The 13,035-nt window shown below is 55.1% G+C and overlaps 5 protein-coding genes across 5 annotated transcripts; 2 read left to right on the top strand and 3 right to left on the bottom strand.

Annotated features, from left to right (window-relative positions):
• Positions 1-1,318: 1,318 nt before the first annotated feature.
• W97_05479 (uncharacterized protein) lies at positions 1,319-3,289 on the top strand (the record flags this gene model as incomplete). Its single annotated transcript, XM_007783509.1, has 2 exons — positions 1,319-1,910; positions 1,965-3,289. 2 exons carry the CDS (start codon positions 1,319-1,321, stop codon positions 3,287-3,289), a joined length of 1,917 nt encoding a protein of 638 aa, XP_007781699.1.
• Positions 3,290-5,037: 1,748 nt separating this feature from the next.
• Positions 5,038-6,226, bottom strand: W97_05478 (uncharacterized protein; the record flags this gene model as incomplete). The annotated part of the gene is made up of 3 exons (XM_007783508.1): positions 5,038-5,493; positions 5,602-6,009; positions 6,194-6,226. The coding sequence occupies 3 exons, from the start codon at positions 6,224-6,226 to the stop codon at positions 5,038-5,040; spliced, it is 897 nt and encodes a 298-aa protein (XP_007781698.1).
• Positions 6,227-6,964: 738 nt separating this feature from the next.
• Positions 6,965-9,553, bottom strand: W97_05477 (uncharacterized protein; the record flags this gene model as incomplete). Its single annotated transcript, XM_007783507.1, has 6 exons — positions 6,965-7,356; positions 7,451-7,894; positions 7,991-8,451; positions 8,528-9,047; positions 9,162-9,290; positions 9,463-9,553. The coding sequence occupies 6 exons, from the start codon at positions 9,551-9,553 to the stop codon at positions 6,965-6,967; spliced, it is 2,037 nt and encodes a 678-aa protein (XP_007781697.1).
• Positions 9,554-10,261: 708 nt separating this feature from the next.
• Positions 10,262-11,232, top strand: W97_05476 (uncharacterized protein; the record flags this gene model as incomplete). The annotated part of the gene is made up of 2 exons (XM_007783506.1): positions 10,262-10,712; positions 10,832-11,232. 2 exons carry the CDS (start codon positions 10,262-10,264, stop codon positions 11,230-11,232), a joined length of 852 nt encoding a protein of 283 aa, XP_007781696.1.
• A 370-nt stretch (positions 11,233-11,602) lies between these two features.
• On the bottom strand, positions 11,603-12,806 carry W97_05475 (uncharacterized protein; the record flags this gene model as incomplete). Its single annotated transcript, XM_007783505.1, has 2 exons — positions 11,603-12,567; positions 12,632-12,806. 2 exons carry the CDS (start codon positions 12,804-12,806, stop codon positions 11,603-11,605), a joined length of 1,140 nt encoding a protein of 379 aa, XP_007781695.1.
• Positions 12,807-13,035: the final 229 nt, after the last annotated feature.

Below are 13,035 nucleotides of genomic sequence, written 5' to 3'. Positions count from 1 at the left end.
ACAGCCGCCATCTCGAGCAGTGGTGCCGTTTGTATCGAGGCTTCTCGTCTCTGCGCTGACGTGGTGCGACCCTGACACGCCTATTTCCAAGCTTCTCCTGCATCCCGGGCGGCCGCTGCGGGCTGTAAGCATGCACAGCAAGTCGATGCCGACGACAGTCTAACTCTTGTCTCAGACACGAGAGATTCGCACTTCAACTTCGCAGGGACAGCAGATCCTTCTCCTGCTCTTTCCCCATCCCCATCCCCATCTCTGTTCCTCTCCGTTTCTTCCTCCATCGCTTTACAAACACGCTAACAGTGGAAGTGCACCTGTCCCATCTCCGCGTTTGAGCCCTGTGCTGTCCCTGGCAATGCCGGGGAACGCCAATCGGGACAGATCCACGGCTCTGTTGAATTGGCTATTTTAATCCAGCCGCAGCTGAGCCCAGCAGTTGGTCGGAGCCAATGGCTATGCTGCCCGTGTTGTACTCGCGCAGGCTGGAGGCTTGGTCCGCGTAGGCCAGTGCCCCGCAAGGTACGGGTACTAGCTGACACCGGCTAGGAAGTGTGCTCCGGTCGACGACTTGCTCCGAACAGGAAAATGCGCTGGATGTGTGGTTGAGTTGCTACCAAAGGTCGTGGCCGTGACTGGGCAGTCCAGTAACTCTCCACAATCCCGAGAGTACTCACCGTGTCTGCTAGAACCCGTCTCAGTGTTGAGAGGGTATGCCCAAAGGCACAAACATTGATTCCCCGGGACTTTCTCGAAGCTGTGACGACTTCGCTAAACGAGCGGACGGCGCCACAATGTTTATCTGAACCAGCCGCGCTGCCTGCTGCTGATCCTTGGCCTCGTGTTCAGCTCCAAGCCTGCAGACTCCTCCCTCGCTCACTCACTGCCCCAGCTGCCAACGGCGTTCAATGCCTCGCAAGCCGCTTGTCGGCCTGTCTGACGGCCAATCACATGCCTTGGTGAGTCTCTTTAGCGACATCAGCCATGATGCTTGGTTGCACTTGGCTCTTCCACCTTGGGGTTACGTCGGTACTCGCAGTGCGGGCCTTGAAAGTGTCATGTTACCCTACTGCTCCCCCATATCCGAGCAATCAATACGCCAGTCTGTCCCGTACCACTCAACAATCCACCAACCTCAAACGTATTGCTTCCTCGTTCCTCATGCTGCGTCTCACGGTAACGGCTCAATGATCTGAGTTGCAAGTCTACCAAGTGTTCCGCTCTCCGTGAAACATAACCACCTCTTCCTTGTCGTGCGATTTGAACTGCAATGAAGTCCGCCGTTTCCTTCTTCCTCCTTCCGTCATGCCTTCGCGTGGCAGCAATGGCTCTGGCACCGCGCGCCGAACCTACGACAGTACCAGCACCCTTCGTCTTTACCCCCAGCCAAGATTGGGATGGGAACGACGGCAGTTGGTCGACCTTCAATGTCAACGTAGGCACGCCGGGACAGGACTTTCGCGTGCTGATCTCCACTTCGGGCTACGAAACCTGGGTGGTTGCGCCAGAAGGATGTACTCCCACCGACCCAAGCGACTGCGCGACTGCTCGAGGAGCGGAGATATTCAACAGCGCGGCCAGTCCTGGGTTTGAAACAAACCAATCGTCAACATGGGACATGATAGGGCTGTACAGCTTGGATCTCGAGAAGCACTTAGGTTATAGTGGGAATGGGTTATTCGGGTACGACAGAGTTGGACTGGGCACGTATGCTGAGACGGGCGGGTTGGTGCTGAATCGAACAGTGGTGGCCGGAATTGCGGATAAGGATCACTTTCTGGGGGTTTTGGGACTCTCAACGCGGCCGATAAGCTTTGAGAGCACGAGCGACCCTATCCCAAGCTTCTTCACGGACCTCAAGACGAAGAACCTCATCCCGAGTTCTTCATACGGGTATACAGCCGGGGCATCATACCGTAAGCGTTCTACGCTCCTCAGCTCCGCTTGCTCATACTGACGTGCATCTGCAGGCCTCAAGAGAGTCTCTGGATCTCTCGTTCTGGGCGGTTACGACCAGTCCCGCTTCGAGCCTTCAAACACAACATTCACCTTCTCCAACGACCCGACTCGAGATCTTACAATTGGAGTGCAATCGATCGTGGCCCAGGACACTCTCATCGGCGTTGCCTCGCTGACATCGACCGGCCATCTCTCCTTCATCGACAGTACTGTTCCTCACATATGGCTGCCCCAAGCGGTCTGCGATGTCTTCGAGCGGGCGTTCGGCTTGACCTACGACCCCACCACCGATCTGTATCTAGTCAACGACACCACGCACTCCCAGCTACAGAGCCTGAACCCGACGATCTCATTCAAACTCGGCAACCAAGCAACTATTGATCCCGACGGCCAGAGCGTTACCATTGACCTCCCATACGCAGCTTTCGACCTGCAAGCCTCATACCCCCTCTACAACACCTCGACCAACTACTTCCCTATCCGCCGCGCCGCAAACAATACCCAGTACACCCTCGGCCGCACCTTCCTCCAAGAAGCCTACCTCACCGTCGACAACGAGCGCCGCAACTTCAGCGTCTCCCAAGCCGTCTTCAAAGACCCGATGCCGTCCCGCGAAATCGTCACTATCCTCTGCAACGGCTGCACCGCCGCCTCGCCCGACTCCTCAGGCCTCAGCACCGGCGCAACCATCGGCATCGCCGTTGGCGCCGTCCTCCTCATCCTCGGTGCCGGCCTAGCAATCTTCTTCTTCATCCGCAACAAGAAGCGCAAACAGCGCCTCGCCGAGCTCGACGACACGCAGTACACCAAGGTCGACGCCGGCCCGAAACCGTCGGCCACTTCCTCGCCCGCGCACGACGACGAGAACAAGCCGCACGAAGTCGACGCAACCCAGATGCGGCAGGAACTCCCCGACTCCTCCACCTCGCCCGCAGGCTACGGCCCCTACAAGCTCAGCGAAAAGCACGGCGGGCTAGTCCAAGAATCCCTGCTCTCCCCCTCCTCCGCGCACGAACTCCCGGCGCCGCTGCCGTCGCCTGCCGGCCACACGCCGGTTATCCACGAGCTTCCGGGCGAGTACTACGTCCCGATCCCCGGCTCCGGCGTCGGGGTCAGCAGGGAGGTTAGTGGAAGAAGCTCGCCTGCTACGCCGGGCGTTAGTCCGAGGTGGGTCGAGATTACGGAGGAGGAGGCGCGGAGCGAGGGGGTTAGTAGTCCGGGGAGTGGCGGGGCGGTTAGTCCGGGGACGCAGGGGGTTAGTAGCTTGAGTCCGGGAACGCCGAGACGGTGGCGGGGGAGTGGGAGTGGGAGTGGGGGGGAGGAGGGGTTGAAGTAGGGCTGAGGTAGGTAATGGGGGTGTGGTGTAAATGCTTTTGTATAGATATGTGCATTTGATCTGATTTAGATACACACTGCGTACAGCCGTTTTGCATAGGTTTTGCAATCTGTCGGCAGTTTTATTTTATGTTAATATTCAAGAATAATGCTCAGGTCTAGTGTTCTCATTCTCTATCACTAGTAAGCAAGTGAGATTGAGGAGGCTTGCTATGTAAAAATGACTTGTCAAACTCTAACGCTCTGCTTTCTACATCCTGCTAGGAAGAGTTGGTTTCTATAGTTTGTTTTTAGCCATAAGAGCTTTGTGGATATGAGGCTATTGCCAGGATGGAGTTTAAAACACCTTTGGAGCGACCGCTGGGCTCAGCATACTGCTTTCTTTGCTCCTGAACCACATCAGTATAGCTTGTGCTTCTCTACTCCGTGAAGACAGATAGATGCTATCTCTCTCCATGCACTGGTCATGGACTCTTCATTCTTTGCCTGCAGCTCGCTCAAGAATTTTCGAACGAGGAAGCTTCCTCCACATCCCACCCGATATACACCAGTTCGATCTCATCTCTTTTCACGTCATCTTCTCTTCCCTTTCTGTGCCATGTCGTACTATAAGACCCAAGCATGAAATCCTTCTGGTTCCCCGTTCCTACTTTTGCGATGTCTGGCCTCACCACCGTCACCCAGCACCGCGTCTGCAATACAGACAGCTGTGCCAGAGCAGTCACAGGTGCAGTAAGGGGTACCACCTTCCAGTGATCCGCTCGACCTGACTACGTGAGCTTCCTTGCGAAGACGATCACGTGCCCTGCTGGCACGATGAGACTTACTGAGACTATCACGACTGCCACCCCTACGGCGGGAGCTAGTTCGAGTTCGGCCTGATCGAAGAATGCCCTGTACGCTCAATCAACGTCGCCTGTTACACTTAATACATATCTCCTCCCATTTCTGGTCATCAATGTTGCGCTTTCCCCCTGAGCTCGGGGATCAATCTGGGCTTGGATCAGCCCAGATACATGTATCCGGATCGCAATGCAGTCGAAAGTGCAGTATCAGAGATGCTTCGGCCAACGGATGGGGTAGCCAGAGGCGTTTGTCTGTAATCATGTCCTATCAGCCCCAAATATTGCGGCACGTGCGGTGATGTTCGCCCATCGGACCATTGCCAGAACGGCGCCTGCTCAGGTTCGTAATGTCAGGGGGCAGTGTTACGAAGAACTGGTGTGCTATGGTGGTGAGGAGAGCGCATCACTGCCACAGGACTACTGATGGGCAGGGGTTCTGCGCGCGTGCGCAGTAATGCGAGGGCTTGGAGGACTGCGCGTCTTATGCTGATTGTAAGGGTGCCGGCGTTTGTGTTATCATGTCGTACTGTAAGCATGTGATGTGTGTTGATGCGACATGCGGGAATCCAGCGTCGAAGCTGGCGATGTTGGCGAGGAGGGGGGATGTTTGGGGGGAACCTGACTGCGTTCAAGGGGACGTGGGGAGAGTGAAACGGAGGGTGGCGAGTGATTCGGGTCATGTGTTCGATGTTCTTGCTGGTGGTATCCTCGTTTCTTGCAGCTGGGGAACATCTGTATGAAAATGACATTGCTGGTGTTGTGGCCGTAATCATTGAATCCCTACTAAGCGGCAGATCCGTCAAGTTCGTCCCAGGAACTACATCATGGATTTTCAGCTTAAGCAGTCTCAACCGCTCCTAGCCCAAGCCCAGGAACCAATTTTCCGCCCCGTCCAGCGTATTCCTCACGGCTTCTTCCCCTCCACAACCGCCCTAACAGTATCCTCCAGCGACTCCTCCGGTAACCCCAGCAGCTGGTTCCCCGTCGGCTCATACACCCCCAGCTTCTCCGGCCCATACATCGCGCCCAGAATCAAGTCCGGAATCGAGGAATAGTCCCCCTTACCCAGCTTTTCCCTAGCCTTGCTCACCGCCTCCTCGCTCTTCACATGCGTGACTTTGAAGGACTTGCCTGTCACCTTCTCGAGGTAGCCCAGCACCTCGGACTGCGTGGTCACGTGGCTGGCGATGTAGATGTATTTATTGGCCGTCTGGCTGTAGGCGGAGGGATCAGTGAGGAGGGCCACGAGAGCACGCCCGATAGTCGACAGGTTCGTGCTGCTGAAGGGGACGGTGCCGTCGTCCCAGATGGCGGCGGTGTGTGCGGTGAGGTTGAAGCCGAGGAAGCCGACTTTGAGGCCCTATCGTCCGTCCCTTTAGCACGCTTGCGGCTACACAAACCAGGAAGCTGGAGCGCCAGGGTGGCCTTTGGCGCGCAGAGAGGAATGAAAGAGAGGCGCTCCACATACCCAGTCCAAAAACGGCCCAGTCACAACCCCCGTCCAGCTGATCTCTCCCTCCTTCCCAGCCAGGTAGTCCACGACCTGCTTTTTCACCTCAAAAAACGGCACGAACTCCCGCGCCTTCTGGTCTGCGGTGTTGCCCCCGAACTCGCTCGGCACGAACCGCTTCACCCCTGCGGCGATTGCGGCATCGATCAGTTTCTGCTGCTCGTCGAACGCCGCGGTGCCGACGAGTGAAATCACTGCATCCTGGCCTTTGAGCGCGGGGACGAGCTCAGAGGGCTCGTACGAAGACTTGATGACGTTGACTTCGGGGGGGAAGGTTGCGGTTGAGGACGGGCGGCTGAGCACTGAGACGGTGAGGTGGGATTTAAGAAATTCGGAGAGGACTGAGGGGCCGAGGTTGCCGCTTGCCTATTAGAGGTGGTTTAAGCATGGGGGATGAGGCGAGATATTTCAAATACGTAGAACAGGGGACGTCAGATCAGTGGAGGCTGAGGAGCTGGCGTGACGTGACATGGAAGTTCGTTCCAGGGAGGCGGACTATGGAGAGCAACGCAGTGGAAGTGGAGATGGATATTGAAAGCACTTTACATACACCAACCAGTAGAACTTTCTTGATGTCTGACATCGCGTTAGAGGATTAAGTTGCTTTTAGAGATTTAATTGTGATTGAGCAGGACGACAACTGCGTGGAATATAGGAGACTAGTCAAGTCGCAGTTCTAAAATCAAAGGAAGAGCTCAATTGACGAAATCAGATACTGTTCCAGCCCAGACAGCGGACACTCTTATACGAGCCATACCTCGCCATATCCCCACTTCAAGACGTCAACAAAGCTTAAGTCGTGCTTACATATGTACGGCGTGCCGGCATGCTGCTGACGAATAGCTTCACGGAACGCGAGCGCGGAACATGCAGGTGGATTTGGCAGCTGCTTACCTCAGCTCTACCCTCGGGCGTTCACCCGACTCTGGCTCATCTATGCAAAGCCTGGCACCGAATCTGCCATACACATCGTGCTGAGTGGTTAACTTTAGCGCTTCCCCTGATCTTTAGCTATCCTGCAAGCAGAATCCACAAGCAGCTTCGTCCCTCACAGATGACGATATCACGACAACAGCGACACGAATCACTTCAACAAAATTATGACACATGTTGATTTCCCAAGTCGCAAGCTCCAAGCCGTGCTCCCAGATGTAGGCATGATGAAGACATCGCTTTGATGGCGCAACACGATCCTTCAGATTGCTGACCTCTCTTCTCAATCGAGCGAACCTGTCCTTGGGTCATTCCTCTGACCATGATGATGCAGCAAAAATCAGTGTGTTCCGATGTACAAGGTCGTACTATTCACCGTATCACTCCTCTAGAGCTTGCTCGCCGTCTCCCCATGCCCATCCACCTTCAGCCCCTCCCAATCCGCCCACTTAAACTCCACATATCCCTCGTTCTCCCCCACCCCCTCCGGCCTCGGCGTCCCCAGCACATACGGACACCACATCATCTTGTCCGGCTGGACTCCCTTCTCCTTCGCCGCCTCTTCTATCAGCTTGAGATCAATGCCCTCTTTCTTCAGCGGAACCTTGTTCTGCTTGTTGTTGTGCATGCCCTCCTGCGAGTTTAGAATACGCAGGAATACCGGGACTGCGTATTTGGGCAGCTGCTTGCGGGCGTAGGCGAGAAGGGCGGCGTAGTCAAACTTGTCGCGTTGGTCTGGCGCGATGTAGAGGGCTGCGCAGCCGGCACGTCCGTCATGGCCTTGAGACACAAAGTCAGCACTCGTTGCCCAATCACGTGATGGCGCCTCTTGAGAGGTTTTCCATGGAGAATGAAAGATGGATATGGAGCATACCTGGCACCTCAACCCCATAAACGATTGCCTCCTCCACCCCCGGAAAATGGCCCAACGCCTCCGCCACCTCAGCCGTGCTGACATTCTCGCTCTTCCACCGGAACGTGTCCCCAAGCCTATCCATGAAAAACCACCTTCCATCCTTCGTACGTCTCAGCGCATCCCCGCTGCGATAATACAGATCACCCTTCTTGAAAACGTCGCGTTCGAACTTTGAGTTCGTCGCTTTCTCGTTCTGCCAGTAGCCGACGAAAGCGGACTTGTCGGGCACGGCTACGATCATCTCGCCGCCCTCTTCGTAGGGCTTGCGGCGCGCAAAGCCGGTGACTGGATCGCGGTAGATCTCGCCTGTCGCATGGTCGATTTCTACGGGGACGTAGGTGTTGTGGAGGAGGGTGCGGAGGATGGCGCCATGGTGGCCGACAGCGCTTTGGAGGTAGGGTCCTGCCCATCGTGGTCAGCCATGCTTTCTCGCTACTGCGGTCGGACTCGAAAGGAGTCTGCGTTGAGCTGAGGACACAGGAGACGGCCCAATCTTACCTCTCGACACATTGAGCAGCGCAAACACGCCCTCGGTGCTGTTGAAGAACTCAGAGACACACGGCACGCCAAAGCGCTCCGTAAACCTTCTCCACACATCCGGCCGCAGCCCGTTCCCAAACATGACCTTGACCTTGTGTTTCTTATCCAGCTCGCTCACCGGGTTTGCAAGCAGATATCGTGCCGTCTCGCCCACGTACACGAATGCAGTGCTGTCGCTGTCTCGGATATCGTCCCAGAACCTGCTCGTGCTGAACTTCTTGCCAACGCAGAGCGCCACGCCGCTGATCATGCAGGTCACGGCAGTCGTGAATCCAGTGCCATGATACAATGGCATGCAGTTGTACCATCTGTCGCCGTTGGGGCCAGGCTCGAGGCCGACGGCCCGGACGCGGGGGCCGGCGAGGACGTGGGCGCGGGCGAGTTGGAAGGGACAGGCTTTGGGAAGGCCGGTGGAGCCGCTGTATGACGTTAAGGTTAGCCTTGGTGGTGCACATTACCGGTTGTGGAAGCAGTCGGCATGGTGGATGGACAAACCTCGTGTATAGCAAGCACATCGGGAAGTCAGGCTTGACATTCTCTCTGTACTTCCGCTCCGGTCTTTTCGGCTCCAACGCATTGATGCTCGCCTTGGCCGCCTGGTCTAAGTTCACGATCTTGATGCCCAGCTCTCCTTCTATCCTGCCTCTGGACTCCTCAATCCGCTCCCTGCATCCCTGGTCCTCGTCCACTAATAGTAATTTCGTTCCACTGATTCTGAGGCAGTGTATCAACCCGTCTCCGCTCAGGTTGTAGTTTATCAATGCCGGCGCCGACCCCACGGACCAGCTCCCAAGCGCACAGAATACGAATTCCGGCGAATTCTGCAAGTAGAAGCCCACGAGTTCGCCTGGCTGTAGCCCTTGATTGAGTAGAAACTGCGCGTACCGGCAGGATTGCTGGTGCGTCTGCTGCCACGTGTAGCAGCCGCTGCGGGACCAGATGCAGAGCTCGGAGGTGGGCATGCGGTTCACTTGAGTCTCGAAGAAGTACCATAGAGAATTGCGGTTTTCCTTCGCTGTAAGAAAGAATTTAGGTCAGCTTTAGGCTCTCTACTCAACGATCCCATATAGCATCTAGCCCAGAATGCGGAGGGTGACTGGTGGGTGATAGATTCTCAGAAGGGACATACCAACTTTCTGCGACGTCCACTCCGCGGCCTTGTTGTTCCATATCGTCTTGATGTCTTTTGTGAGGTGGAGTTTTGCGTCAAGATAAGCTGATACAGCGGTCGTTGCCGCAACGGCTGCGGCCGTAGTCGCTGTTCAATTGCGCAGTCAGCTTCCACATCTTTTCCAATGATTCTAAAACGTGGTGTTGAGCTCCGAGTGCCCAAAATCCTGTTGAACTGCAAACCTCGAGGAGCCTTACCGAGCGCCATATCTTGTACTGCCCGCGTCTCAGGCGGAAACCTCAATATCAATCGCTTTTACCGCTCTTCTTCTCCCGCGTAGTCAGGAAGGCCAGGGCCAGTATAGTCAGAAAAACGGGTATCACGACAGCGAAGAGAACAACGGAAGGCATGTTTGGCAGTTTATGAGAGGCCGGCATCTGGACAGCTTTCTCCAGCCGTCTAGCTGCCGAGGTTGCCGTCATATCTGGCATGGCTTGACCTGGGGTTCCCCAAGATGGGGAGGATCTGGCGGGGGTCAGTGCCGCGCGGGCTTGCTGTTCGGCTTCTGGGATGTGGGGATCGGCACTTGCTTTCCCCCCTCAGTCACGTGGGGAAAACTTGAGAACACGAGGCAGAACGCTCTGTCGAGTACTGGCAATACGAGATCGCATCTTCTACACTTGCATTGAAGTAGTCGGGTCTGTCTATAGCTCTATAAGACGCCGCTCAGTAGTTGGCAGTGATCTAAACGGATTCAAATTGATCCACCAGCATCAAGAATAACCGAATCCCAAACCTCGCGTCTATCTTGGGATTATATCTCACAATCCATGCTACCAGCAACTACAATGACTGTCTCGGAGACTTACTGCCACCAAAAGACCTCAGTGTGTGTTCGGTTTGAAAGCATTGCTATGGGCCCCTCCACAAACGGGTAGGTGACTGTACATACCGGAGACTTTACTTCGAATATGTCTCCGAGACAGTTATCGCAATGCAAAGTACTTAAAAGAATACATACGCCGCTATAACAATCTTCTCTTCATCCGTACTCTACTCTCAAGATTATCACACTTCCGCTTTCCTTTCCAGTAGCAGAACTCCTCCAAGTCCCCATCATGACTTCCACCCCCTCCCACCCCGGCTACAGCTCCTACTACGAGCGCATGACCGGCAATTGCACCCGCCTAGTCGCCGCCCAAATGCTCTCCAATATCTTCCCGCCTATAACTTCCTCCTCTTACATCCTCGACAATGCCTGCGGCCCGGGCATGGTGACCGAGCAGGTCAAGCTCCTTCACCCTGATGCCAGAATCATGGCTACGGATCTTGCTCCAGCGATGATTGAGCAGGTCCAACAGCGAGTTGAGAGGGAAGGGTGGGGCAATGTGGAGACTAATGTTCTGGACGTCCGGGATCTGAAGAGCTTCGGGGATGACACATTCTCGCACATCTTCACGAATTTCGGGCTGCTCGTGCCGGGGGACACGGAGGCAGGGGTAAAGGTCGCGGGGGAGTGCTTTCGCGTACTGAGGCCGGAGGGTGTTGCTGTGATATCTACGTGGGCTGGTAAGTCTCCGGGCCTTCACTGTGGTGTTCTTCCTTTGGTGTTCTTCCTGTTGGACTTCTCCTCTCAAATCCTACTCGCTTTCTTCCTGCGCTCTACAGCTCACGAACACACCCACAAGACCGCGTGTGGCCCCCCGCGTTCTGCAACACAGCATGCGCAATCCGTCCGCACGAGCCCCCTCAAAACAGCATCGCCATACAGCCTGAATGGATGCGCGGCTCCTGGCTCCTCGCCCAACTCGAGAACGCCGGGTTCGGTAACAACGCCGAAGTCAGGCCATGCCTGACGTACACGAGTGCGCCAACTTTGGATAAGCTAGTGGACAACTTGCTACTGATCAAGGAGATGTTCTTCAAGGGGTATAGTGATGAGGAGCTGGAGAGGGCGAGGCCGGTTTTTAGGGAGGAAGTGCGGAAGTTGAGGACGTTTGAGGAACGGGACGGGGAGGTGAGGATTGGGATGAAGGCTTGGATTGGGATGGGGTGGAAGAAGGGGGACGAGGGGGAGATCGCTACGTGATGAACTGATAGGTAGCCTAGAGACTTATGGACGATCGTTGACAGAATATGACATGAATCCTGCTAGCTGCCGTTTCAACAACAAGTTCGAAAACGCTGTTGCCAGGCATTTGCTATCACTCAGGCACGTCACCGAAGCGACTGCGGAAGAAGCACAGAGTTTATCCTGTTAAAGATTGAGACGAAACAACAGTCATGAGCGAAAAGCGGAGAGAATGCGTTCTATATACCTGCCAATGCATGCGCCGGTCATGTGCCATGCATAAACTTCATTCATCAACGCCATACAATGTGCCGCAAGGCTGCTCGTACAATCAATCAAAAGCTCCCGTGAGTAACATGCACAACAGCTTGAAAGCATCCGCCAATCCTCACAGATACAAAGAACTCCAGACAAGGATGACCGGGAAGATTAACTTGAGACCCGCTTCCTTGACACCCATGGCCCCATTAACGGTCTGCAGCGCAGGCGACGGGCGTGTGCTTGTTGCGATTAATGTAGCACCACTAGCCGGTGTGGTTGTTGAAGCTGAAACCGTAGCAATCTCGAGGGTTGTCGGGGAGGCACTGGGCTGCTCAACGAGAGCGCTGCTCGCTGGGACATCACTCGTGGTAGTCAGGAAACTCGTCAAACTTGAAGGTGGATCGGAAGCACTCGATGCAAGGACAGTGCTGACAACTGGCACGAGCGGCGTGGATGGCGCTTCTGATTGCCCTTCGGACGGGGTTGGTATCTGAGAGGTGACTGTGGGAACCGCGGAAAGTTGGGAAGTCGCAATCGAAATGGGCACCGATGTCGACGATGCGAGGGGCCTTGTTGATATCGGTTCCAGATCTGCCACTGCACTGGTCGGTGCTAGCTGGGTAGTGCTAGGCGGTGCGGGACCAGTCCTCACCGCAGTGGTTGTCGTGGAACCCTGGGAGGGGACTGATTCACTGGGTTGTTGCCTGTCCCCACCGTCTCCAATGTTGACTCTGAACGTGATACCGGCCCTTGGGCTCTTAAAGTTATTCTCAGTCTGGAACCGGTCCAGATCAAAAGCCCCGCCTTCCTGAGGTAGATTGCGTATGCGCAAATTACGGGGTTCGCTGTACAACAGGAAGATGTACTTCCTCGCACCGGTCTCCACAAAAGACCCTGGGGCTTGATACGGAAGTAATGGATCCACGGATGATTGCAGTTGAGTTTTCTCGCCGGAGGGTCTGTAACCCGTGCGCAAGAAACGGAGCGTCTGTTCATCTGCGGAGGTAGTGTCAACCATCATGATTGTGAACGAAGCAGCTGTGTTGACTCCGGAAGAATCGCCTAGCGCGAAGACAGGTGATGAGGATGTTTCTGTTCGACCAGGGTTAGTCCGCAAGGTCGAGGTAGAGCATGTTACGGACGGTAAGAGACGTACCCTGTTGACTAAGCTGCGCGCCATCTGAGAACCCCTCCGATGCTTCGCCCGCGAAGCTTGCCTGCAATTCTGTAGATCCAGAGGTAAAGCCTCGGGATATGTCTTGTTGTTGTGAATGGCAGTGTCCGAAGAGAAACGCGAATATCGAATAACGCATGATCCCGTGGGCTCGCATTCTGGTATGTAGGTTCCCTCGGGATAGAAAGCTTGTATAAACACTAGGAGATGGGGTATCCGATGTGAGACTTTACGGAATTTATAGGATAGAACGTTGAGCAGAAGATTATGGCTTAGTGAAAAAGCTACACACGGTGGTTGGAGTATGTACGCAACGCAAATCACAGGGTAATTATTGACGCGAAACTGGGGGAACAGCGTCCATTTTGTCTGATGAATTTAACGCT

Source organism: Coniosporium apollinis, assembly GCF_000281105.1.
Source record: "Coniosporium apollinis CBS 100218 chromosome Unknown supercont1.27, whole genome shotgun sequence".
Lineage (NCBI taxonomy): Eukaryota > Fungi > Ascomycota > Dothideomycetes > Coniosporium > Coniosporium apollinis.
This window is presented reverse-complemented; position numbering and strand designations above follow the sequence as displayed.